The sequence below is a fragment of the Maniola jurtina genome, chromosome 22 (genome assembly GCF_905333055.1).
Source record: "Maniola jurtina chromosome 22, ilManJurt1.1, whole genome shotgun sequence".
NCBI lineage: Eukaryota > Metazoa > Arthropoda > Insecta > Lepidoptera > Nymphalidae > Maniola > Maniola jurtina.
In genome coordinates this window covers 569,323-596,996 of record NC_060050.1, presented here as the reverse complement: position 1 = coordinate 596,996, position 27,674 = coordinate 569,323, and the positions used below count along the sequence as shown (strand labels likewise).

The following is a 27,674-nucleotide window of genomic DNA, read 5'->3' as shown; positions in this document are numbered from 1 at the left end:
GATTCGTGGTCTGTGATCACAAGAGAAATGTCAGATTGACAGACGACAGTTCCCAAAAGTGTTTCCACTTACAATTTTAAATTTAACCTAGTTTCTGTAGGAATTCAGCCTAATACACCAAAATATTTTCAAAATGCCTTGAACCCATTCATTTTGATAAATCTAAAAAAATGGGTGCGGTGGATGTAAAATAGGGTACATACATACTGAAGCTTGAGGTTTAACACCAGACCATCCTAAATCCCTGTCGGTTGAAAAATGACCTGAGGCCTATTTACCTGCGTCCTTTCACCCAAAAATAGGGTGAAATCCCTAAAAGTGGAAACACTGATAACCAAGCTCACCCAATTTACGTTTCCGTTTCTATAGGTTACCCACTTTTCGCCCAAAAATAGGGTAGAATCCCTAAAAGTGGAAACACTGATAACCAAACTCACCCAATTTACGTAAATCCGTTTCTCTAGGTTACCCACCTTTCGCCCAAAATAGGGTGTAATCCCTAAAAGTGGAAACACTGATAACGACGTTTCTGTTTCCGTTTGTCTTCGTTTTTTTACGAGTACCTAATTTTGTTGCCATTCAAAAAAAATATTATCTAAGTGGCCCCAGTGCAGTGGTCCCAACAGACCCTCGCGGGTATGCACATTTCAAGCAATTAAATAGGAAACTTGCATGCCTGAGAGTTCTCCATAATATTCTGCAAAGGGTGCGAAAAATTTGCCAATCCGCACTTGGCCATCGTGAGACAATGGTCTAGACCCTTCTTATTCTGAGAGGAGACCCTGTGCTCAGTAATGGGCCGGTCGATTGATTATGATGATTATATATTATAATATACCTACTTATTCAATGTTATGTAGATACCTACTATCTTCTATTGAAACGCTATTCAGTAAGCTGGCCAAAACTGCGTGCCTACTTATCTGGACACAAATTCTAACCAAAATGCATCGGGGTAGATAGATAGTGGCATCCTGCATCTTTACTCATGTCTTCCTGCTTTTCATTATACCTACGTAGTTAAATCGTAGGTAAGTATCTAGACAGGCGGTTACCTGAGTACCTAGGTACCTAGTGGGTAGACCTATTTATATGCCTACTCAAAGGACAAAAAAAACTGCAGTTTGTAGTAATTTATAAAATTTAATCAATTTTTCGTAGATTAAGCTAGAAAGGTAGATAGATGGAGGTGCCTACAGCTGGTGTTTAGGAAGACCGTTTGGCCATGTTTGTGTGAGTGCACACCTACACACGTACGTGTTATAGTGTTCGTGGCGCTCGACCGCGACGCGGTTCGTTATCTAGTAGGTATGCACATAAAATACGTTAAACCCCTAACATACCGGGTTACGCATACGTCCACGCTTTACGCAAGCGGTGTGCCATGTTTCATACAGTTCCATACATTACAACACAATGGTACGCGCTACGTCTACGCTTACGCTACGCAACGCTTACGCAACCTGTGTGAACGAGCTTATCGGCACACTCACTGCTACACCCGAGGCTGAGCGGTCATCAAGAACTAGAACATCAGCTATAGATCTATACCATACACAACACGTAACAACTAGGTTTACCTACCCAGTTTTAAGTAGCCCCTATATCTACCCTCCTATCATTTATCATACCTAACTAGGTACTAATCGAGTTAACAATAATTTAAAAATGTAACATTTTTGTATTATTGTACAACTGGGTCATCTTTTTTATGAAAACTTAAAAATAGATAACATCTTATTTTAAAAACTAAATTTTTCGTTTGATCGCCAAAAATTCTTAATTTTTTTACGATCAACCTATAAATTATGGTCGCACTAAGGAGGCGTAGATTTCAAAATATCCATCAATCAAATTCACAGCCACAGAAACATTTTATCCCAGTAAAGTAAGAAGAATTTTTAAATTATTTAGTTTTTGTTTGAAAAAGATACCTACCTATCCAATTTTCCTAGACAGCTAGCGCACCTAGCGAAAGCTTTGCAGAATTAAAATTGTTAGCAAGTAGGTAGGTACAATGTTGTCGAAACACGAAAATAAGAAAAGTTTTCTAGATGTGTAAACTCGTACTAGACCCAGTGAACGAAGTAGGTAGATAGAACTATCTATAGACAAGTTTTCACAACCGGAAAACTTTTTAATTGTCTTTTTCTTCTTTATGATTGCTTTTAGTTATTATTATTAGGACTTATTCGAAGAAATGGCAATTAAGCCTACGAAACGTAAGCACGTCTTGCATTTTTTTTCTATTTGACTTTTCCGAAGATTATACAGGATGCTACTTATTATGAAAGGGTTTTACGAGACCAACTTAGAAATTAGATATTTTTATTTCAGACCGCGGTTAGGTCAGGTCGTACGTATACAACTAGGTACCTATGTATTTTTATAGCTTTGCAAAAGGCCCTATTAAAAAATCTCCAAATATGTAAGTACAGATTTTGTTTTTCTTCAAAATCCTAAAGCAATTTGGCCTTAAGTACCAATTTTAAGGCCAATTGCTCTATAGACGTTAATTTTTCGCCTCACTGAACGCTCCAAAAATAGCACCTTGTATAATATTAGGTAATAGATTTCTAGTTTACCTACTTTCAGTAGGTATCGCTCCCCACTAAGACGTATATTTTTTTATTTTATTTTTATAAATATAAAAATAATCAAATACTCTAAAAATAATGGCATTGTACTAGCTAAGTGGTTGTGGCGTTTGGTCTCATTCTTCCTCACACTCTTCTTCTTCTTCGTCGTCTTCTACTTCTTCCTCATCTTCGACTACTACCACATGTTCCTTTGTGTCTGCAAATGTATAAAAAGGATTTGTTTATCACAATAGTGGCTGTTACGCCATATACTCTATCCTCGGAAAGAAGTTAGGTAGTATAACGCTCACTTTGTTACGTGATCCCATACAAATGATAGAGACAAAAATCTCAATGAGCGCTAGCCATTTTGAGTCACCAACTAATCACAAAAGAAATTATGTTTTCTAATAATTGAATTTCGAATGTTTTTGAAAACATGTCTGTGATTGGTTGGTGACTCAAAATAGTTAACACCCACTGAGATTTTCGTCTCTATCATTTGTATGGGATTATGTAATAGGGAGAGGGAGTTTTTTCCGTGGATAGAGTATAATAATATACATATATCGTAATTTATGCGAGCAATCAGCTTTGCATTAAGAGCGATTTCAGATCAAAGTATTTTTCGGCGCGTAGCTATTTTGCGTGTTTTAAATACGCGCTTACAGTACCTACTACTTTTCCTATTTCAATGGTACTACCACTTTTAGAAGTTATGGCGATGTACCTGCATAAAAATCTTATTTTTGAATGGTGCAAAAATATCTCAATCGACGCGCGTCCATCCACTTTTGGTTGTTGTCTGCTTACCATGTTTTGTACACGTATGTTTTTAAAAATATTATGTATACTTACTCACTGTTTTCATCATAGTTAGCCTTAAATCTAGTAACCTATTTCACTTTTATAAAATTAACATAAGACAAATTAAATGTTAGTGCATATTTGTATTAATTTTAACTTATCACCAATAATAAATAGTTAAAAAGGTTATAAGGCTAGTCAAAGAAAGTCATAAGAATAAGTGAGATGTCGGAAGTCAGGATAACAGTCAAGAGTCAAAAGTCGCAGTCAAGAGTCTCATTAAAATAACGAAACATAACAAAATAGACTGTTTATTAAATAAAATTCTTTCCATTATAACTTAAATTTGAGACATCGCACTTACCTTGCTAATTAGTATTGTTACAAAACTGATACTTTTCATTTTTGTGATATACTTTTATACAAAAATATAAAAACGAAAGTATTCGATATTATTATCACCTCAATAAATATTGCATTCAAAAAATAGTAAAAATAAGAAAAATGTAAAAAAATATCACAAGTTGTAATCTATGGTAAAACTACATAATTATTAACAATGTATTTACAAATTATTGTAAACATTGGAATAGGAAACGAAACAGCAACTGAATTTACCTATACAAAATCATCTACAATCAAAAAACCAAAAAAAAATTAAGTAACTCAATACATTTTGAAATTTTAAGCTTTGTATTTTTTTAATAGTGTTCCTATTCCAATAATCACAACATTTAAGTTCGGAATACTCTTTATAGTTTTCTTGTCACTGGTTCCTTGAAACTGATTTTATAAAGGGAAATGAAAAATAGATTTATGAAACATCAAAATGCAGGGATCACTGTTTAGAAATCATCACTGTGATTTCTACCAGCTTCTAATTCCATGGGTGTAGAACCAATAACACGAAAAACTTAAAGTACTGAACTCCCTATTTTCTTATCGTTACTAGTTTTGGAAATCCGACTGGTAGTACTCTTGGCTATTTTGTTCAGGTGCCTGTTTGTACTCTTCGTAGCTAGTACTACCTTCGTGAGAGGCGTCCTTGTGTTGGCCGGCGGCGAGACCAGCCGCGGCTGCCTTCGCGGCTGCCTCAGCGGCGTTTGCTTGAGCTTGTTGTGCAGCAGCCTGTCGAAAGAAGAAATGAATTGGATCATTCTCGTCGCATAAAATTTACCAAAATGGAAAGAGGAAATTTCATCATGTTTTATTACAAAGTTGACGAAGTATAAAATGTCGCAAATTTTCAGCAAAACAACTACACTTAAAGAAAAGAAGATATAGACATTAACAAACTTTATTTAAAAAATGAAAAACATGATGATGAGACGATAGAATTTAGAAGTACATCGATATTGTTACATCTTCTATTATGTACACCTTGCCTTTCTTTGTTTCCTGTTCATAAAAAGATACACAAAATGTTAATTTCATAACAGAAACGATATATTATGTAGTATTGGTTTAATTTCATCGTTATTCGCTATGATCATCTTACATCCACTTAGTAAATTTTTAATTCCTTGATCATGTTATGCAGCATCTGCAACTTCTTCCTTAGACATCAGAAACCTACAATAAGCCAATCATACACTTCCCCAGATATTCATAGTTTTTAGTTATCTGTCAATCTTACCAGGATCTTACTCCCTAATTCACTGATGTCATCTTGTAGTTTGATTTTCTTTTTGCAGCTTTTTTCAGTTAGGTACATCTAAAAACCTTACCTTAGTCTTTTTTAGAAGTCTTGCAGCTTTTCTAAATCTGGCTGGCTACTCAGTTGCGATAAAAACATCAACATCCTCAGACCTTGTAAGTTTCAGTCCATCTGTCTGTGAACTGAGCTCCAACTGTAACATACCTGAGCCTTTCTCGCAGCGGCCTGGGTAGCCTCAAAGTCGATCCTGACTCCCTTAAGCTGGTCTTGCAGGGTCTGCAGCCTTTGTCTGGCTGCTCCCACCATGGCGGTTTGTGCACCAAGCTCACCAGCGGCTTGCGATGCTGCTTCGTTTGCGTTTTCTGAAGTCGCTTGTGCTGCATTCAAAGCCGCTTGGATTACGTTCACCTGTGGATAAGTAAGTGATTGGTTAGTATAGTGGGGATTGCCAGACTTTCAACACCTATAAGAACACCTGGTCCTCCTTGCTAGGAGAGGCATTCCAAACCAGTGGTAGATGCATTTGACGATTCAAAAGTACTTTTAAAAGTTTAATTGTATAAAAAATATTTTTAAGATTATGGAGAATTCTCAGGCGTACAGGTTTCCTCACGACGTTTTCCTGTACTGGTAAAGCCAGTGATATTTAATTGCTCAAAACGCATATAACTCTGAATAGTTGCAGGTGCGTGCCTTGGAAAAACCCTTGGATCCCCCGAATGGGAGGCTGAAGAAGAAAAGAAGGTAAATCAAAATCCAAAGGAAAAAACTTAAAAATGAATAAAAAGTTCGTTCGAAATAATGACAAACAAAAATAGATAGATCAATAGATAGAGCAATCTCTACCAGGCAACCTTTTAAAAATGTTTAGCTTTGACTTTTTTGTGCTTGCCTGGACAAATTCTTTTTTTGTATCCGGTTTAAACTAAAAAAAAAGAAAAATTTGCCTACAGCGCGCGCCACACCATAACTAAATAGGTAATCTAATGAGCTTTCAGAATCAAGTTTTTATAACAAAACTGCTCTACAGCTTCCGTAAAACTAAGAAAAAAGGTACGAACCAATTCATGCGTGTCTAATTTTAAGAGAACTTAATTCTTATTTTTTAAACGCGTAAGATAACTATTTTGAAACACAATATTAGCCAGCAATAAAAAAATGACGTTAAAATCAAGAACGTGTCTAATATTCTTAACCTTAACCTGATTTAAGGGCGATAGAAAATATGAAAAAGAGGAAAAAAGTACATGAGTACCTAAGTATATACTATTGTGTAGGTATATAATTATAGACTGTCTGGTGTTTCTGTGTCAACTCCACTTTATTGGAGCGTAAAATTTCTTGACGAGGTTAATATCTTTCAACAAAAGAAAATCGTGTTTGTTATTGCATCTCGTACCTACATACAATGCCAATCATTATCATCTAAGCAACATTTACCCAAGTCATTGATGGATTGGATAACTTAGCATAAACCTTGATACTACTCATCCCCTAAAATTCTAAAGCATTAAGGAATTTCCATAGCAAGATTATACCATTGACTCAATTAAGAAGAACCCGCAAGAAACTCTAAAAAAACTAGCAGCTACGGAACTAAGTTTCAAACGAATCATCAAACGATCCTATTATATATTTCGTAAGGGTTAACGTAGTCAAGAAAGTAAAGCAAGTTACGCTTTTATAATGGCAAAGTTCGTAAAATGGATCTAAAATTCCTATAATATTATGTCAAGTATACCTATGTACCTACTGTGATGATTTTCATGTCACAAAGTTTTCGCAACATTTCGTTTTCGAAAACTATCAAAACTCGTGCTAGGTTTATGCCTAGATTTGCTTAGACAAGATTTTAAAAAATCCTCGTTAAATTTAAAAAATTAAATGATTAAATAATGATTTTGGGAATACAAATACTTGGAAAGCGCAGCACTTTTCAATACAAATATAAAATAAATTGCAATATCTTGGTCACTCCAATTCTGCGATTTTCATATCGAAACATTTTACTTGATCGTAACAACAATGTCAAGAGAATAAAGAGTATTATAACAGTTAAACAATGCAATGCAAAAGCAATTTATATTGTATTTTATTGTTGACTTAGTTAGTTTCACCACGGTTTAGCCACGGCGGCGGTCACTTCAGTTGCAATCGATGCAATTTCGCAAAATTACATTAAACTTTTTTGACATCTTTTGTATCAGTGTTGAAATTGTTGTGATCGGTTGCAAGAAATGACCTGTTGTTATTTTAATTGATTTTTCAAAGTTATTAAAATGGTCACCACAATGTATATCTATCTATTATTCTCAATGAGGTCAAGTTTATGCACAGTTGGCTGAAAATATTTCTTTGCTGTATCGACAATCTCTCAGGACCCTCAAGCCGATGCTTGTTAACATTTATAAAAACTTACATTAAATATTAATCTAATTACTAACTTATTATTAGGTAATTTTTTCCAGACTTTTGCTGATATTTTAAAACAGGAATAAAAACGTTATTTTTCAAGATATTTTGATTTATGTTTTACAAATAAATTAATAGAAAATAAAAGATATAGCCAGAAATAAATTATTAGAAAATTTCTACAAAATTAGTCTTTGATTTTTTGGTAAGTAAATAAATTAATATTTTGAATTAAAATAGCCGATAAGTTACTACCTACCTACTACTGCCAAAATAGGTTCATTTTTCAGAAATACTGATCCCTCAACAAATAAAATTTTAACCTTTTTGTAACTTTATACATCGTTGATTTTAAATCTTAAAACTTTACTCTAATAATAGTGTTTAAAATTAGCTTAAGAGAGCCTAAAATAGCGTTATTATTTTTAACTCACAAGAAATAGTAGTTACCTACCTACCTATCTGAAGATTAGTTTTTTTCATACCTGGTGCATAGCTTGCTGCGCTGCTTGCGCCGCCGACTGCGCTGCTCTCTTAGCTTGCTGCAGCTGCATCTCCTCACCCTGGAGACCCACTTTAGCATCCCTCACTTGCTGTTCTAACCCAGCCAGAATAACTTGCTTCCCAGCTAACGCTGCCTGAGCAGTCGCACTGGACTGCGCAGCTGACTGCGCGAGGGTATTCTTAGCTACATAAGCCGCTTGGAACCCTGCGGCCTGCTGGTTACCTAAAATAAATTAAAAAATCATTTACTTTGGTTATATTATGAGTTTTAACTTTTAAATATAGTTATTCAGTTGTTTATTATGGCGATTGGAGATGAAGAAGTACCTTTATGTGAGGCACTCTTCAGCAAAATGGAAAAACGATGTTTAAATCATGTCACTAGAAGAATATTAATACGCATGTGGAAGGCAAAAAGAGGAGAGGAAGACCAAGAAAAGGTGGGTGGATTGCGTGAAAAAGGGGAAAGGGGTGGAAAATGCGTTGACGTATGACAGAAGTGAGTGGAAGAAAAGGACATGTGGTCCCGACTCTACATAGCGCGAGCTAGAGGACAAGAAGGAGAAGATATAAAGAGGTTGCGAAAAGTGGATGAGAAAGACTGAGGATTATATGGTGGCATTATTAAGAAAAGGCAAAATTTTGTTCAACAACGGGCATCACAGGTTCGTTTGATAAAGTTAGTGACGAATTTAGATTCTTTAAGGATTAAAAGATCTTGCGTTTTTTGATTGCGGATGTTAAAAGTGAGGACATTTTGGATTGATGCAGCACATAAGTTGATTAATAGCGAGATATATCAAGGTATTTGTAGATCTTTTTTTTTTCAGAAGGATGTGAGTGCGCTTTTTGAAAAAAATAAACTGATTGCAACCAAAAAATTGACAAAATATGAGGATCCAAGTAACAGCCCCTCCCTAGTAGGTGTACACATCATTATTTTTATTCCTTATGTTCTTACTTCTGAAACGATTCTTTAGGTAGATACTGAAGTAGTTTGTTTACCTAATGCAGTCTTTGCTTGATTAGCAGACCCTACAGCTATCGTCCTCAAGCCACTGCCTCTGCTGAAGCCTTTCTTCGCCGTGTTTCCACCAGTGGCCGCTGTTTGGACGTCTTCGATGTAAGAGTCATAGTGATTTGCTGATTCTTGCTGTTGTCTGGGTTCTCTGGATGCTGCTGATTTGGAATTGTCTGCATATTCGTAGTTGTATTCAGCTCTTTGTGGACTGTGTTTGCTGCCGGCGGGTGCTGATGATGCGAGGGAAAGCGCCCCTGTAACAAACAATAACAGTGTTCTCTACAAATGCAAAAATAAGGAATGCCTTCAATAAAATAGGCTTTTAAATCTGACCCGATCGTTAAACTCAAATTACAGGTAAAGTAAGTAAGTATTATATCCTCTAGTTAAAAAATTTGATCGCGATCGATATGAAAAGATGAATAAGTGCATTATTATGCATATGGTAGAGATTTTAAAAGGTTAAAGTTGGAACTATAAATGATTCAAAACTAATTCGTTAATATTAATATTCAGAAACACTTGAAATTACTGAAAAAGGTACCTACTGAATTGAAAAAAACGTATCTGCAGTTAAAAGAGAAGGAGCAAACGAGTTAAAGAGCGATAATAATAACTGAAATTCAGACAGCACTCAATTTCTCTGTGGGTACTAATTAAACAATTTCTGTCTGCTTGGTTAATGATATACGCCTAATTAAGAAATTAAAGTATAATAATGAACCACAAATTATAGCAATATTTATAGTTAATAAATAAGAACTAATAAACATGTACATAATACATCGCCCTATTAGCGTTCTTAACTAAAACAACATAACAGTTAATTAGACAATTACACGCACGATCATCCGATTCAGTGAACCGAATATATTATTTAATATTGTAGAGCAGAATCGAATAAATCGGAGCAGCTCGGAAATGTAACTATGTATTTACTTCCTAAGTGTAATATCGATTAGATAATATCCTATATTTAATCGATATGCACCATTAATTTGTTTGTGTATGTAACGCAGTTGTTTGCGTGATATTACACATTCACGTTACAATTTATTTGACGATAAAATCAATTGTAAGAGCTGTTTATGTGTTAATAGACAACGGTGCGGGCGTTTTAATTTTTTTCGTCACGGATTTCAATCTTTAATGGGTAAATATTTACCTGAGTACTATAATAAAAATTCAACGACATAGAATAGTAAGGTATAGGACATAAACAAAGAGTGTATGACAGCAATCATAAAAATTAAGCGAATGATGGTAAAAGAGCACAACCTCAATGATGATGATTATGATAAATATCCCGCGCACGGGGCTCATTCTCATTTAGCAGTTTTCATACAATAACTGTTTTACGGCAAGCACTTCTGATAATTGTATAATATATTTTTTTTTTTAATTTTATTTGGTTCAGAACCGTTTACAGAATTACACACTTAAATTATAAATATTAATTCTTAAGTTTTATAGGTCTCATGTAACTCGCATTTTCGGGCAGTCACAACGTCCGTTGATAACAAAAGTCGTAGATACAGGTACATTATGATAGTGAAGTGAATAAGGGCCATTGATTATAGGAAATACTCTTATCATTATTTAACGATAGCAGGGCCTTTTTCATCGATGTGGTATGCTATTTCACTAGACCATCACTGCAGGAAGTCTGAAGTATTAAATTCCTGTGGTATGACAGTAAGTAATCAATGAACTTTCAATTAGAAGTTCATGACCACACGTTGCGGTTTTGGTCATACGAGTATTTAACACGAGCTTCGGTTTCAGGAGAAAGCCATTAACTGAAATCCGATAGCTATCTACTATACTATAATAATGTATTCGATAATGTTAAGAGTGCTATGATTGTAAATGTGGTAGCTATAGATAGATAGATAGATAGATAGATAGAACCCTTTATTGCACACAAAAACACTTGTAAAGGAACACAACACAGAAAGAAGAAAACAGAAAAAACAATTGTGGGCAAAGGCGGCCTTATTGCTTAGAGCAATCTCTACTTGGCAACCTATATTGCGTTTATGATTGGGTACCTATAGTTTTTTATGTTTTTATTTGGGTATTATTAGTCCCGATATTTATTCTACTCCTGAAAAGCTGAAAAATGTAAGCCTCGCGCAAAATCAATTTTTACAAGACAGTTATTTCTACATTTCTCATTATTTTTACAAGATAACATGTCTACATTTTAATTAAAATTTCTGTCCAATCAATATTTAATTAAAAATCGCAAAAATCAAATTTCCATTAGGTACATTCCCAGTACAACAAAGTTTTAGCATAAAAAAATCATTAAAAAAAAAAATTAAATTATTTTATTGCTCTTATTTGTTTTTTATTGTTTTACTTTATTTTATTTTAATAGTTACATTTTTGTTATGTATGTACGTACGTACGTACTGTAAATTTACTTTTTTACTAGATACATCTATTTTTCATTTTATAAAAAAATTAACGATATTTCCATCTTTTATCAAATATTTTTGAGTATTTATTCGTCCAAGATATTTTTATGATAATAATATTTATCTAAGTTTTAATATTATGCTAAAACTGTACTCACCGACACATAACAATACTGACGCAAAAGCCTTCATTTTTCCCAGTCAAACTGAAATCACACCAAAATTATTTTAATTCTCACTCAATAAAATAAGAAATAATAATTTATTTATTTACGAAAAATAAATTTCTAGAAAATTAATTTAATTTTTCACTAATAATAATTTTATTTATATGTCACTAATATCGAACCTTCCAGTACTTTCACGGGTATTTAATGTAACGTTGTAGCGGGGTCGAAAGCGCCCCTTGCTCTACTTGTGAGGCAATGTACCGACCGACAACGGTCATTACTATTTATAGAGAATGTTCTTTTGACCGCCAGCACTGAAAGTCTTAGATAATGGTATAGAGCTGTTCCTTACTATGACTTGGGGTTGATTTATTCTCACTTCCAAAATTACTATCAATCATTTTAAAGGAACTAGAGTAAGAAATAGAATTAAATATGTAATTTCTTTATACTCTGGAAGAATTTTGTCTTTTAAACTATCACAGCCAAAACAACCTAATTAATAAAATATTTACAAAAACATTACTTGTTCTGAAAATCTAATTAGTATGTATAATACGTGTCTTCTTCTTCTAGAAGTGCCGTCTCCTACCGGAGGTTGGCACCATCAGAGCTATCTGGACCTTGGACGGAAAAGAGGTCAGGTACTCTTCCCATACTATTGGTGTAAATTCTTGAGCCACGATGTTCTTCTTCGGCCAGGAGCTCTTCTGCCGGCCTTTTTGGGCTGAATAATGAGCTTAATACATCAGTATAAAAAGAAAAATGTTGAACCACCGACTGACTCATCAACGCCCAGACCAAACCCTTGGACTGTGAACAGAACGTGGTCGGGTTTTCCGAAATTACCATGAGACAAACAACAAAGAGGATGTTTATATTGGTGCCCAGGGTACTGACGCTACGGCCTCTCTGTATTGTCAGTCTACTTAGCTGTTGGGCTAAATACGCACCGAAAATTTCGAAACGAGCTGAAATCTCATGTGGGCCCTGTAAATCATTTTTTGAGTCACAAGGTTAATAAAAAAATTCATGTGCGATGTCCAGTATCAAAATACTACCTATTTGATATTTAAATACATTGTGTACTGAATATTTTGATTGATAGTCTAATATTTTAAAAATTACAATGAAAATTTAAAAAGGCGTAAGTCATAAGCTGCATCAATCTACTAGGTAGGTATAGGTAATTTAAACGCGTGTTTAAAGAAAAAATAATTTATAGCACGGAATAATTTAAAAAAAATCTACCGGGGTATTAGCAGCTCTATATCATTGCCTCGGTTCAGATAAGTTTTACAAAGGGTGCAAACTGATGCAAAAATTATGTCACCAAATGATAGATTTGTCGTAATTCCTAACAAATAGACAACAATCAACCGCCAGGGATAATGTAACCTCTGCATAATGATAACAACGGTGTCCTTTGTTCATCTTATTAAAATCTAAATCCTTAGTACGAGGTACCTACTTATTAATAAAATGTGAAAGTGTCTGTCTGATACTTTACGGCTCAAGGCAGAACCGATGTCGACGATATGGCATGAGAATGAATAAAGGGACATCGTAGTTTTTATCCCCAAAGATTTGCCGCCATTTTTCCGTGAAAAGCTAGTAATCTTAGTAAAGTAAGTCTAATACCTAGTAAATAGTGAACTTTATTACCTACATACAAAACAAAAAAAAAAACTAAGACAAAACAAGAAACTATAAACTAAAAACAATTGTATGCAAAGGCCGCCTTATTGCTTAAAGCAGTCTCCACCACCTTTGGTGAAAGGAGAGACTAGTGTGTTGGATAGTACTTAAGTACCTACTAGGTAGGTAGGCCTAGTGGTTAAGACGGTCGGGCTCCTATTTGAGGGTCGGGGGTTCGATCTCGGGCCTCTAACTTCTCAGGGCTATGTGCATTTGAAAATATCGTGAGGAAACCTACATGCCTGAGAGTTAGCCATAATGTTCTCAAAGGTGTGTGAAGCGGTGGGCTGGATTCGGGATCGTTACGAGCCACCTTTCGGATATCATGGCTCCGCTCATCGATGGTTCCATCTTGTCACGGAGACTGTTGTGGCCTAGACGCGGTCTCCACTCTAGGAACGTCCACGGTCCTCCGAACTCCGTCCTCCGATATACCTACCTTGCTGATAACCTAGTCAGCTAGTTCAATTTACTTGTTCGTACACTTTATTCTGGTGTCAGTCAATCAATCAGCCTGTTTGCGTCCACAGCTGGACATAGGCCTTCCCAAGAGCGCGCTACCACACACGATCCTAGATGCCTTCCTCATCCACCCACTTCCCGCTATCTTCTTGAGGTCGTCAGTCCAGCGGGTTGGAGGTCATCCCACACTGCGCTTGCTGAATATACGCGGTCTCCACTCCAGAACACGTCCGCCCCAGCGGCATTCTAGTGTACCTACCTAAAGATATATACCTAAGTAATACCTACCTACGGGAATAAATTTTAATAATACCCTGTCAAAAGAAGATTTATTTCGTTTTACTTCGGTTTATTGAGGTGTATCGGAAATACCCATTAGGTACAAATTACAACAAGGAAACGTATGAAAATACAATTGTTTTCGAGGAGATTACACAAGCAAACAGACAGCAAATAAACTTGGCGTTATAATGATATTTTTAACCGACTTCAAAAAAAGGAGGAGGTTCTCAATTCGTCGGAATCTTTTTTTTTACCTACTCAAAGACCCCTGAACCGATTTGGAATTATTTTTTTTGTTTAAAGAGTATACTGTGCAGGTGGTCCCATGTTATAAATTTGGTGAAGATCTGATGAATATCTTCGGAGATGGAGAACAGAACTCCTCAATGGGGAAGAGCAAATTGCTCGCGATCAGTGTAATAGCTTAGTAAACAGTAGGGTTTTAACTGGGCATAGCATAAGTACAGTGGGGCCACTAAAAATTGTGAAGCTTCACATTTGGATTTCTAATTTTGTTTTATTATGCTCGCTCGACTTCATACCTATTTAGGTACATTACACGTGTAACTAAAAAAAAAATATTTATTACTTTTCAGTGCTTGTGGTTTTTGAAGTCGGTTTTATTTTTCTTTTGAAATTTTTTTGGTGTTATACCTATTAACTATTGACGTACCTATTGAATAAGTAGAAATACAGTAGAGTAAGGTAAGATACCTTGGTAGATACCTATCTTTCTTTCTCATGTGTAGGCTCATTCCTGATTTCTGAAATTTGAAGGTCGTGCTTCAAGTTTAGCTAGACCATAGAGTTAGAAAGCTAGACTCAAAAGTTTGAGCTGTATCTATCAGCTTAGGTACTTTGATAATGTCAAGTACTCTAATAATCATATTCGTCTTTGAGCCTAGACGAATATGAATATTCGGTACCTACATACTCGTAGATGAAGGTATTTTTAGTAATTAATTACCTACAACCTAACCTATCTATAAAACGCTTAAGAATTATCGAAATAAAAGGTTGTCTTCGCACTATTAACTAATTGGAATGTAAGCTAATATGCTGTAGGTAGGATCTACGATAGTAGATTTGTGATAACCATATAAGTACCTAGTGTTAATGATAACTGAGTGGTTAATTTTCAGTGGCGTTCGTATAGACCGTAGGTTTCAAGTTGGTTGGTAGGTGCAATAGCGTAAATTAAAAAAAAAAATTAAACCACTCGTTCCCAGAAGAGAGCCGTGAGCAGAGTGAGTCGGTAATGGGTCCTGTGTGGTCGCATACGATTTTTTAACCGACTTCCAAAAAAGGAGGAGGTTCTCAATTCATCGGAATCTTTTTTTGCGTTTCGACTTAAGATTGTATTGAAAAAGTATTGCAACTAAAACTCTATTATTATTCTTCCCTTGTACTACACAAGTGAAGTCGCGGGCATCTAATAGTTACCTACAAATAAATAGTAATAGATACCAGTACTTTTATGTATTAATTGTGGAAAGTGTAGCAAACATTTGACCGGACCTTGGCCCAAAGGCCTTGTTGGAATGAAAAAAATAAAAAAGTAAATAATATGTACCGATACAGAAATCCAGCAGAAAAATCGGTCACAAAATGTTAGTAGATTAGGAAAGTGCAATACTAAGAATTTACTTAGGTATTTTTTTAGCCGTCGAGCCGTAACTTAGGTCCGGACGGTGTCACAATAGCCTAGCTATTTAATTCTAGCTTTTGTTTTTTAGTATTTATTATTATTGTGACTTTCGTAGGCACATTATTTTGCTAGACAATTAAAGTACCATTGATATTGGAGCGCCACAAAACATGGTTTTATTAACCCCCGACCCAAAAAGAGGGGTGTTATAAGTTTGACGTGTGTATCTCTGTATCTGTCTGTGGCATCGTAGCGCCTAAACGAATGAACCGATTTTAATTTAGACTTTTTTTTGTTTGAAAGGTGGCTCGATCGAGTGTTCTTAGCTATAATCCGAAAAAATTGGTTCAGCCGTTTAAGAGTTATCAGCTCTTTTCTAGTTTTCTTGTAGAAAAGAAGGTTAGATAACCGTTAGGTTCTTAATATTATGTGAATTGACAAATTTATGTCAAGCTGTCAAGATGCCTACACTTGTCGGGGGTGTTATAAATTTTTAATTTACACTTGTTTATTCTGAGTTAAGTGCCTATTAATAGAAATAGTAAATCGGTAAACCTGGCTAGTTAGTTCGTAGAGAATTTTATTTTCTTAATTCCGTTGTTTCCGAACCTTTTTAAGGCAAATACCAAAGTCAATTAACCTACAAGGCAAGTGTCCTCTATGATCTTAGAAAACACACTGAAACAGCGTGGTTTGGCGAAACGTTTTGCCTGGTAGGCTTCGGACGCGGCGAGTTACCACCCTATGCATATCCATCCATAGTCCGGTGGTTTAAGACGTCAGACTCATAGTAATAGTTTTTTTTAAATTCAGATATAAGTTAGCCCTCGACTACAATCTCACCTGGTGGTAAGTGATGATGCAGTCTAAGATGGAAGCGGGCTAACCTGAAAGGGGTATAGCAGTTTCCTAAACCCGTACTCTTTTGGTTTCTACACAGCATCGTACCGGAACGCTTAACCACTTGGCGGTACGGCTCTGCCGGTAGGATGGTAACTAGCCACGGCCGAAGCCTCCCACCAGACCAGACCAATGATTTAGAAATTATAAAATTCCAAACCCTGCCGGTAATCGAACCCGGGACCTCCTACTAATAGCGCTTACCACTAAAGGAAGCCGTCAAAATGTAACCGTGTAAAATTGAAGTGTTATTTCTTGTACGATGGTACGGAACCCACCGTGTGCGAGTCGCACTTGACCAATTTTTTGAAATACGGAACCCTAAAAAGAGACAAAAAGAAAAATACACATAATTCAAATCACTTCTTTTATTTCAGACAAATATTGGTCAAATTGTTGAAACTGTTACATAAAAATTATAATACTTTTTTGTAGCGTGCAGAATCTATCGACAAATACAACAAGTTTTCAAAATTTATTAAAAAAAAATCAATCTAAATGAAATATAAATAACAAATAAACATAAAATGATCGTAATTTTATCGTATGAGCAAGCGCCGAGTTTCTTGCTGGTCTTTCTTGATAGGAAAGGCATTCCGAACCAGTGCGTGGTAGATGCCCTTGACGATTCAAAATAACTCGTAAAAGTCTAATCGAATAAAAAAAATTTTTTTTTGACCGACTTCCAAAAAAGGAGGAGGTTCTCAATTCGTCGGAATCTTTTTTTTTAATTTTATTTATAAAATACTCGGCCGAGCCACATTTATTAAGTGTACTTATTCTTTCACAATCAATAAAGATGTTAGAATGTGCGACAGAGAAAGAAATTTCGCTAACCGCTTTTTTTTAAAACTATTTGGATTCCGCACACTACGACTTTATTCAATCGAACCGGTGTTCTTGGTGGGAATTAAAAAAAGACGTATGGCGTGTATTGCTTAGATAAGAAATTATTAAAAAAAAACGCGTCTTAAATTAAAAGTTTGTATGTTTTCTTAACTTTACTCTATCCACGTAGAGAAATTAAAATAGGGCTCTCTCTTTTACGTAATCCCATACAAATGACAAAGACAAAAATATCAGTGGGCGTTAACTATTTTGAGTGACAAATTGTGTAACAAAGTGGATTTTTCTAATCATTTTTTTAAATTCAAATACAAGTCAGCCCTTGACCGCAATCTCACCTGGTGGTAAGTGATGATGCAATTTAAGATGGAAGCGGGCTAACCTGGAAAGGGTATGACAGTTTTCATAACCTATACTCCTTTGGTTTCTACACGGCATCGTACCGGAACGCTAAATCGCTTGGCAGCACGGCTTTGCCGGTAGGGTGGTAACTAGCCACGGCCGAAGCCTCCCACCAGAGCAGACCAGAAATTTCTAGATATTATAAAATTCCAAACCCCTGCCGAGAATCGAACGCGGCCTCTCCCACTAATAAGACCACAGAGTAGTACGGAAAACATAGGCACGTTTGTGATTGGTTGGTCACTCAGAATGATTAACGCCCACTGAACTATTTGTCCTTGTCATTTGTATGGAATTACGTAACAGAAAGAGCCCGTTAATTAGTTTTAAGCGTAATATTAGTCAGTAAATTAAAACTTATGGTTAAAAGTTAAAATACACCGGTTCGACGGAATCACAGATTGAAATGATTTTTGACTAGACATTTATAATCAGGCACTTTGTAATTGAACGTAACAAAACTTCACCACACAAAAACTAGTCCAGTCATTATGATAATAATCCTAAAAAAACACCTAAGGTTTGATTTTACAACAATCGTTTTATTATGGTAGATTATTTACCGATGTCGCTGTTGAATAAGGCATACTTATGTTTGGATAAAAAATGGAACTATTTAAGTTTGTCTCCATAGTTTACAAAATTAAAAAAAATCAAACCTTATATAAACGCACTTCGAAAAACTTGTCCCTGACTAATTATTTAAGTATAAAATAACGTAAAAAGAATCGATCACTTAACTATTAATTAATTATTAGGCAGTTTATTATCTTTTTTAAATCGTAACTCTATGGTTTTGCGTGAAAATACCCTCCAAATTCGAAATTGGAATAGAAATGATAAAGAGTGGCTTTTATTAGAATTCAAGTTAGCCTTTGAGCGCAATCACAACACAAAATCAATCATTTGTGTATGCTTTAGTATTTTGTAAGTACCATAAACCATAAGGTTACGATTTAATAACATGCATGCGCCAGACACTTGTGACAAACAGCAAACAGCAAGCGTGTGGGCTTGCCAACGCTTTTTATTTTATTAAAATAGCGAGCAAACAAGCAGGCAGGTCACTTGGTGTTAAGTGATTACCGCCGCCCATGAACATTTGCAGCACCAGAAGTACCGCCGATGCGTTGCCGGCCTTTCAGTTGGTGGTTGTTGATGGGAGTTAATTCCACAGTTTAAAGTATGTGCGTGAAAAAAAGAATCTGGCACAATGGGTGGTTTGGAGCATTCCGATTGGCAGGCAAGTCATCTGTGGTGTCTGCCGATGCTTGCTCTGTTGTTAGCCACAAGAGTATAGCGCCGGCTTTAGACATTCAAATCAACTACAGTGTATAAATTTTGAAAAAAAAAACTCTCCATATTTACTCTATGTCATCTGTGATGTTAAAAGTAAGATTTTAGGCCTTAATTTGAGGGTTAAAGCTATTTTTTTGACATGACAGTTGATACAAAGAGCAAATATGGCGAGTAATTTATCAAAAATTTTGTCATTTTATTTACAATCAAAAATTAAGTGAAAAATTACCAATTGTTTAATTTTCAGCACTAACTGGTTTTTCGTCAACTTTTTTATCGCCATCTAAAATAATACCTGTGTCAATGTTTAATACTTCTACATTTACTTTGTTTTCAATTGATAAAGGGTTAGGTTGATCTTTTGATTTAACATCAACAATTTGACTAACGCCGTCAACTTTTGATTCGATGTTAAGAACTGGACTAGCCGCGTCAACTTTGTTGAGTGATTCAACCTTTGTTATGGAGTCAAGAATTGGATTAATTGCGTCAACTTTTGTTTCGATGTCAAGAGCTGGGCTAGCTACATCAACTTTTGTTTTGGAGTCAAGAACTGAGTTGAGTGTGTCAACTTTTGTTATGAAGTTAAGAAATGGATTAACTGCGTTAACTTTTGTCTTGATGTCAACAGCTGGGCTAACTACGTCAACTTTTGTGTTGGAGTCCACAATTTGATCAACTAGATTATTTTCTAGTATAAGTTCGACATTTTTTGTTATAACTTCTGTGCTTTTGTCAACATTACAAACTGTTTCTACATTATCTTTCGTTTCTTTTTCGACTGTATTATCTATTAATGTAACATCGATTATATCTTTTGGTGATTCCGTTACTAGTTTTTCATCTTTTAGTGTTTCTAGTTTTAGCTCCTTATCTGTTGAGGTATTTATTACTGTCTCGTTTATTTCTGTAGAATCTTTTGTTAATTCTTCTGTCACATCCGTTTTCTCAGTTACATCATTTTTCTCGATATCAAGATTCAGTTTGTCATTTTTCTCATTTTCATCGTTCTGTTTGTCATTATTCTCAATTTCATTGGTGTCACCTAGATCAGAAAGATTTATATTTGCCATGCTGATAGCTTGTATGAGGGATTCCATGGTTTTGCTGTCTATTTTTTCCTCTTTGATAACTTCGGTTTGTTCTTTATTCTCATCAGCATTGGGTTGACTTTCCTCTGAGCTGTCTTTTACAGTTGCTTCGGCTTCCTTTTCTTGTATCATTTTTTTGTCGGATTTGTTCTTTTTGGATTTGGATTTCTTCTGTTTTTCAGGCTTAGGAGATTCCTCCTTCTTATTGGTTAGGACATTCAATTGACTCTGTAAGTGTGCGAGGCTTTGTCTTAATTGTACGCAGTTTGCTGCCATTGCGTCAACCTGTTTTAATAAACAACTCGGAATTAGCATTTATATTTTGTTGAGACTTGAGGGTGAACATTCGTTTTGGAAGAAAAAAAATATTTTGGGTGAAAGTCGCGGTGAGATATTTACGTTGCTATTTTATTATAATGTGGTTTTTCCCCCAACGGAAGGAAACGACCGGAATATTCTAGGTCTAGAAAAATTGCTTTTCAGAGATAAAAGTTTCCATTAGGTGTGAAGTTCTTATTGGGGTGAAGTTCTTCTTGGGGTGAAAGTTACAGGAGTGAAAGTTGCTGAAAGTAGTAGTTGCTGATGGAGGTAAATGTTGCTATTAAGGGTGACAATGGCTATTGTGAAATTTGCCTTGGATGTACTGCATAGTTAGAAATGGGGGGTTATTTCTTGTACTTACATTGGAGTTGCTGGCGGGGGCGGGGGCTGCGGTGGGCGCGGGTGCAGGGGGCGGGGTGGGTAGCGGCGGTCGCTCGATGTTGTGCTCTTTGAGAGAGTTCAGAAGCACTGTACGCTCCGCCTGTAATAGAATAATCAATATTAATTTTGCTAGCTAATGGGATAAAATCCCTTGGGAACTCGTTGATTTTCCGGGATAAAAAGTAAACTATGTGTTAATCTATCTCCATTTTAAATTTCAGCCAAATCTGTCCAGTAGTTTTTGGGTGAAAGATTAACAAACATACACACACACAAACTATATAATATTAGTGTGATAGTTTGAAGTGTGGTTCTTCCGTGTTCTGTATTTTATGCGACGTAAAATCGTCTTGTGTAATGAAGATGGGTATTGAAGATGAAAATTGCGGTCACAAGTGAAAGTTGCTATCTGGGGATGAAATATATACTGGTGTAATCCCACTATCCCACTAATATCCCACTAATATTATAAAGGCGAAAGTTTGTATGTGTGTGTGTGTGTGTGTGTGTATGTTTGTTACTCCTTCACGCAAAAACTACTGGACGGATTGGGCTGAAATTTAGAATGTAGATAGATTACATCCTGGATTAGCACATAGGCTACTTTTTATCCCGGAAAATCAAAGAGTTCCCACGGGATTCTTAAAAAAACCTACATCCACGCGAACGAAGTCGCGGGCATCAGCTAGTGAAATATATATTGGTGTTAAATGTTTGGTGCTAGGAGTGAAAATTAGGTGCTGAGGGTGAAAGGTAGAGAATGATGGGGGAGTGAAAGTTGAGTGTTGGGTATTATGGGTGGTCTCACCTGCAGGGTCCTGCAGAGGCTCTGCATCTGCTGCAAATGTCTGGCAGCCGCGGCGGCTCTCTCCTCACTAGCCTGTCTCTCTCCACACATGTCCAGTAAAGCTGTTTGTGAAGTCTCCCAACGTTTCTTCCATGATAATGACTCTTTTTCCAATTTCTGGATCTTCTTTGACATCTGGATTGGGACAAAAATAATATTATATATTATATGTATTTTTATTTATTTATTTGTACCTACATATTCTTTGCATTCGCGCATTGTTCATTCTGCTGAATTGAAACGTTGTACAGTTGTTGTTGGCACTTGCGTACCGGTTTCTATTTGGTATTTGATTGAGGCTTATGTTTTAATATAAAATATCCAAAATATAATAATTTGTTTTAAAGATCAAAATTGTTGTATTGGCGTGTTATTTCTGTGTACCTAAAGTGCAGAGTGACGTTTTGGTTGTTTTTAAATAATAAATCAATTTTCAAGCAAATGGGAGAAAAAAATAATTTGAATGCTACTCTTATTTATTTATTTATTTTTATTTTCGGATCAACAAACTCTCTATTACTAGATGCAAAAACTCCACTGACCTTCTCCATCTGTTCTTTAAACCCGCCAAACACCTGGTTACTCTTCACCAAAGCGTTCTGGAACTCATCATACTTGTCCGTATACACCGCCAACTGGCTCCTTAGTCCGGACTCATTGCCTTGCAACTCCATATTCTTAGCTCTATACTGTGCGAGATTCATTTTCAAGGTCTCCAAGTCAGATAGGAGGCGTTCTTTCTCTGCTTGGTGCTCTAAGGCTGCTTTTTGGAGTTTAGCATCAGAAAGCTGAGATTCTAAGGTCATCTGTTTCGCCATTTTCTCTACCTGCAAGGAAATAAGACAAAATTGTGAATAAAAGTAATCTATACTAATAAATAAAATTGGAGTGTCTGTCTGTAATTTCGAAATAACTACCGCATATGGTCATATGGTTATTTGAACGATACTATAACCGAATCACACGTTTTTAAAATTTTTGTCTGTCTGTCTGTCTGTCTGTTTGAAAAGGCTAATCTTGGGAACGGCTGAACCGATTTTGACGGGATTTTCACAGACAAGTAGAGAATTGACCAGGGCTAACCAGTATTGACCAGTAACATAGGCTACTTTTTTAACCGACTTTCAAAAAGGGAGTTGTGTTTTTCGACCTATGTACACCGAAATCTCCGAGATTTCTGAACCGATTTGCGTCATTTCTTTTTTAATCGATCGAGGAACTTTGCGACATTGTTTCATAAAAAATTTGGAGTCCAACTCCTCAATCCTGATGCTGCAGGGGATCTGACCAATCCACGCGGGCGAAGCTGCGGGCATCATTAGTAATAAATATGTCAGGTGCGAGTCAAAGACGCACAAAGGGTTCAAGGGTAGACATTTCTCCTCAAAAGTCAACTGCAGCTTCACTCCTTTTCTCTCTCAAATGTCTCTCCAGCCGTGGTTTAACGTGAGTTCCACAAATACTTCTTTTTATCTGGTGGGAGGCTTTGGCCGTGCCTAGTTACCACACTACTGGCAAAGACGTGCCGCCAAGCGATTCAGCGTTCCGGTGCAATGCAGTGTAAAAACCAAAGGAGTATGGGTTTAATGAAAACTGCCATACCCCTTCCAGATTAGCCCCCTTCGGTCTTAGACTGCATCATACTTACCACCAGATGAGATTGCCATCAAGGGCTAACTTGTATCTGACTAAAAAAACTATTGAAGCTAGGATAAAAATGTCAATGATTAAAATGACCTTCATTAAAGTATCAAAAAAATAAAGTTCCAAGCTGTGATAGCCTAGCGGTTAGAACGTCCGCCTCCTAATCTGAGGTCGGGGGTTCGATCCCGCGCACGCTTTACTAACTTTTCAGTTATGTGCGTTTTAAGCAATTAAATATCACTTGCTTTAACAGTGAAGGAAACATCGTAAGGAAACCTGCATACCTGAGAGTTCTCCATGTTCTCAAAGGTGTGTGAAGTCGGCCAATCCGTTCTCATTCTGAGAGGAGACTCGTACTCAGTAGTGGGGCGGAAATGGGTGGATCATGATGATGATGATGATGAAAGTTCCAAGAAAAACAATATTTAATAGCTAGTCTGATCATCACCTGTTGTTCCCTCAACTGGTACTGCTGCACAACACTCTTGAACTTCTCCGTCATGCTGATGTTGTCGTCACGCAACTTGGCATTCTTCTCGTTGTTCTGCTGCAGCAGGACCGTGATCTCCGACAGTGTGTTCTGGAACTTTGCCTGGGTTTCCTTGCGGCGTTCTTCTTCTTCACGAATTTTGAGGAGAGATTCTTCCTGTTACAGGTTTGAAGACAAGTCAATTTAATCGTATATTATTTCTTTAATTAAACTCTATATAAAGACACTGTTGTTGTTAAAAGGAGAATTCTTATTTGAACGCTATTGCGCTATTGCGTCTTTTGCTGCACCAGTAATTTTGCTGTATTATTTTACTTATTTTATTCACATCTTGCGATATTGAGGCATCTTGGTGATAAAGAAAGTACTTTTCACACACATTTGTTTCCTTATCAGTAAAAATTTTTCATCATTTATAGTGATTTTCTCTTACTTGCCATGTTTACATTTTGAAAGTTTGTGAGCAACTAATAATTTGATAACATTTAGATAATAATCCACGACTCCTACTAACAACAGTCTACACATGCAAGCAATCCAATTTTTTTGGATGATTTCTTTGAAAGTTCTATGTCAACGGGAAACCCCTATAGGTTTTCTTGACAGACACAACAGACAGATGGACAAACAGATAGACAAACAAAAAGATAACAAAGTGATCCTATATGGGCTCAGTTTTTGCTTTTGAGTTAAGGAACCCTAAAAACATACCTTGATAGCCTTATTCTGTTTCTGCAGCTCTCTACAAAGGTTCTCAAGCTTTGACTTAACCAATACAGTTTTATTATACTCATGCTGCAGCTGTTCCTTCTCCTTAACCAACAATGCATAACGTTTATCCGACTGCTTCATATAAAAGTGCAGTTTCTTATTGTCCTCTCCCATTTGAACATATTTCTTACACACTAGTGACAACTTCTCGTCTAGTGTAGGAACTGAGTTTAGTGACTTCATGAACTGCTCCACATTTTTGTCGTCTTTCTTTGAGCGGTCGTCTTTTTTTGACTTCTTTGTAGGTTCTTGAGGTGGTGGAGTGGGTGTTTTTTCCTGTAATATTAAAGATGACAACTTTAATGTCACTGTACACACACAACAATTTTAATGTGTAAAAAACACACACTTATTTAGTTGAGGCCATTATCAAATACAAGTATTGATAAACTAGTAATTAAAACGTCCACCACCTAGTTGGGGGTTTGGAGGGTTCGGGGGTTTGATTCCCAGACTCACACCGCCTATTTTTCAGAGTTATATGTGTTCAATTGAATATCATTTGCTTTAACAGTGATGGAAAATATTGTGAGGAAACCTGCATGACTTTCTCAATAATGTTCTCAAAAGTGTGTCAAGTCTTTCAAGGATGGAGTGGGTCAGCCGGCGATGGGTTAATTAGGTGGGTGATACCCTAGTGGTTAGAATGTTGGCCTTCTTTTCGAGAGATTGGGAGTTTGTACCTGGGCACACAACTCTATCTGTCATATACCCACAATTTTGCAAAATAAATATAGTAATTTAATTTCATTTTTTAATTCATGAATTCTTTAATGACAAAGTGGAATGGCATGAAAACAGGTTAAGATTTCAGTTGCCCACAAGACAATGTAGAAAATTGTTAAGTACTTTGATAATATGTTTTGAAAAGAGTAATTTTTGGATTCTTGTTGGTCTTCTCAAAAGAATCTGCTTCCCGAACTAACAGCAAAGTCCCAGAGGTAGCATAAGGGATTCTGTGCCTTAGTTTCAGTTCAAAGCATCATATTCTTACTGTAGACTGTATATGCTTAAATAATTGAACTTTTTATTATGGAGCAATAGTGATAGGCTTAATAAAGGTTGCCATGGTATCTAAGCTAACTCTTGCATGGTTTTACTTATTACAATACCTATCATAATTTAGAAAATTACTCTAACTTATGTGAATAATATGAAATAACAGCGACTATATGTAGGTAGTTTTACTAGGTGTTAATTTAATGTTTCCAGTTTACTATGATATGTATTGTTAAAACCTGTTGTCTTGGCATCAGGATATCTTTAACCTTAAAAGAATAAAACGTTTCAAACGTGCTTTCGAACAAAAATATCGTAAACATTTCGATATTGGCATGACGCCAACAGCGGTAACCACAGGTTATCTTCTCTATTTTTCACTTAACTTTTATACATAAATGAAATGTATGTTCTTTGATGTACACAGAAGGAAAGCAAACAAAGAAATCTTATTTAAAATGCTTAGAAAACTGTATTTTTCTATAATTTCTAGTGTTCGGAGTCAATCGTCATCCGATATTATTTTTAATTCTATTTATAAAACGGGCGGTTTTATACCATTATTCAACTTACTTCTACACTATTCTCTGGCAAAACATTCTCCGAACTTTCTTTGGGAACTTCTTCAGCAGTAGCTTCCATTTTAAACAATTATTTCTTACGATATTTTTTGGACAAACAAAACTAAAATAGAACGATAAAAATAATAGTCAAGTCAAATGAATTATTGTCTAAAAATAGGGTGGTGCCAATCATATGCGCATCGACTTTATCGATAAGTTTACCAGTCGGCGGCCGAGTACGGAATTCGATAGTGTCGACAAACTACTTTACTACCCTACGTCTATGGTAGTCCAACTCCAAACTAAGACCTCAAATAATTAATAGTGTTATTTTCTTTGATTAGATCGTTATATAGAATCTAATCAAAGGTTACTTTAAGGACCTGCCTACTGATTCACTAACTTAATGTCTAACAGTGAATGATAGCCACCGTGTTCATATGACATTTATTTTTAATCCATTGAAGGTTTTCTACGAAAAAATATTTTATTGTCACTCAATGAAGCATCATTGTAGAACCAACCAATGTGAAACGTGCTAGGATGAGTGGCTATCATTCAGTTGTAAGAAGCAGCATAACACCAACATTACTTTAGAAGAATATTAAGAAAAGAATATGCTACTCGAGAGGGCTTCCGACATAGCCAAGCGATTTGACGTCAAACACGTAGTTTTGTTTTGCTGGATCAAGCAGCTTGATGCGCCTATCAAGCAGCTTGAGCCAGCACACGGCACTTTCTCATTTTTGAAACACTGGCTGAACATCGTGTCAAGCAATAATATAAAATCTCAATGAGTAAAAGCTTGACTCCAGCATCAGGCTAACTTTGTAAACGGTCAAAATGCTTGGCTCAAGCAGAAATCTACATGCTTGATGTCAAGCTGCTTGATCGTCTGGGATGCCCTAAAGTATATTCATTTTTAATATCTGATACGATATTCTTTCTTTTATGAAAAACTGAGAAAACTCATCGATATCGATGGCGTTCATAAAAGTTTGGACAACACTAAGCTTTTACGTTCGGAAATTAATGTAATCTTACAAATTTTATTGCTTTAAAATAATAGAGCAATATTTCTTGTAAAATTATATCATGATTATATCTAATATTGAAATAATAATACAATATATTTTTGTAAATATTAAAGTAAAACTAAAACAATAATTCTTATAAAAAAAACACCCAGAGCTACACAATGGAGAACGCTTGGGAGAACGGCAACTGGTTTTTGCAGATTATTAATTAATGTTGCCTTTTAAAAAACATTCTACCAAAATATTTTTTTTAAGAACTTTATAGAATAAAAAGTCAGTCAGTCAGCTTTCCATTTTATATGATTTAGATGTGCGTGATGTTCTGTGAAACTTACATAAAATCTACACTTAGACTCCAATAAAAGTTATGTATTATGTTATTTACTTTTTATTTTACTATATTGAACCACCAGCAGAATT

General features: G+C 35.7%; 2 protein-coding genes across 3 annotated transcripts; both read right to left on the bottom strand.

Annotated features, from left to right (window-relative positions):
* Nucleotides 1-2,514: 2,514 nt before the first annotated feature.
* On the bottom strand, nt 2,515-11,823 carry LOC123876666 (uncharacterized abhydrolase domain-containing protein DDB_G0269086-like). Its single transcript, XM_045922960.1, has 7 exons — nt 11,753-11,823; nt 11,562-11,609; nt 8,965-9,234; nt 7,941-8,182; nt 5,248-5,451; nt 4,415-4,514; nt 2,515-2,796 (listed from the first exon to the last, which is right to left on the bottom strand). The coding sequence occupies exons 2-7, from the start codon at nt 11,593-11,595 to the stop codon at nt 2,714-2,716; spliced, it is 933 nt and encodes a 310-aa protein (XP_045778916.1). The 5' UTR covers nt 11,596-11,609; nt 11,753-11,823; the 3' UTR covers nt 2,515-2,713.
* Nucleotides 11,824-19,021: 7,198 nt separating this feature from the next.
* Nucleotides 19,022-26,410, bottom strand: LOC123877059 (gamma-taxilin). 2 transcript variants are annotated; one of them, XM_045923567.1, is made up of 8 exons: nt 26,228-26,410; nt 24,596-24,931; nt 23,843-24,040; nt 22,293-22,577; nt 21,712-21,885; nt 20,884-21,003; nt 19,643-20,486; nt 19,022-19,546 (listed from the first exon to the last, which is right to left on the bottom strand). In XM_045923567.1, the coding sequence occupies exons 1-8, from the start codon at nt 26,294-26,296 to the stop codon at nt 19,347-19,349; spliced, it is 2,226 nt and encodes a 741-aa protein (XP_045779523.1). In that variant the 5' UTR covers nt 26,297-26,410; the 3' UTR covers nt 19,022-19,346. The 2 variants fall into 2 exon arrangements, with proteins under 2 accessions (XP_045779523.1, XP_045779522.1); XM_045923566.1 differs by having other exon boundaries at nt 19,022-20,486.
* Nucleotides 26,411-27,674: the final 1,264 nt, after the last annotated feature.

Excerpts from the sequence above, each read along its gene's own strand:
- LOC123877059 (XM_045923566.1), bottom strand. The coding sequence starts at position 26,296 with ATGGAAGCTACTGCTGAAGAAGTTCCCAAAGAAAGTTCGGAGAATGTT. Across the intron at positions 22,578-23,842 it reads ACCAGTTGAGGGAACAACAG|GTAGAGAAAATGGCGAAACA; the intron begins GTGATGATCAGA and ends ATTTCCTTGCAG. Across the intron at positions 21,886-22,292 it reads TTAAAGAACAGATGGAGAAG|ATGTCAAAGAAGATCCAGAA; the intron begins GTCAGTGGAGTT and ends GTCCCAATCCAG.
- LOC123876666 (XM_045922960.1), bottom strand. The coding sequence starts at position 11,595 with ATGAAGGCTTTTGCGTCAGTATTGTTATGTGTCG. Across the intron at positions 8,183-8,964 it reads TCAAGCAAAGACTGCATTAG|GTAACCAGCAGGCCGCAGGG; the intron begins GTAAACAAACTA and ends AATTTATTTTAG. Across the intron at positions 4,515-5,247 it reads CCGCTGCGAGAAAGGCTCAG|GCTGCTGCACAACAAGCTCA; the intron begins GTATGTTACAGT and ends TTCTTTCGACAG.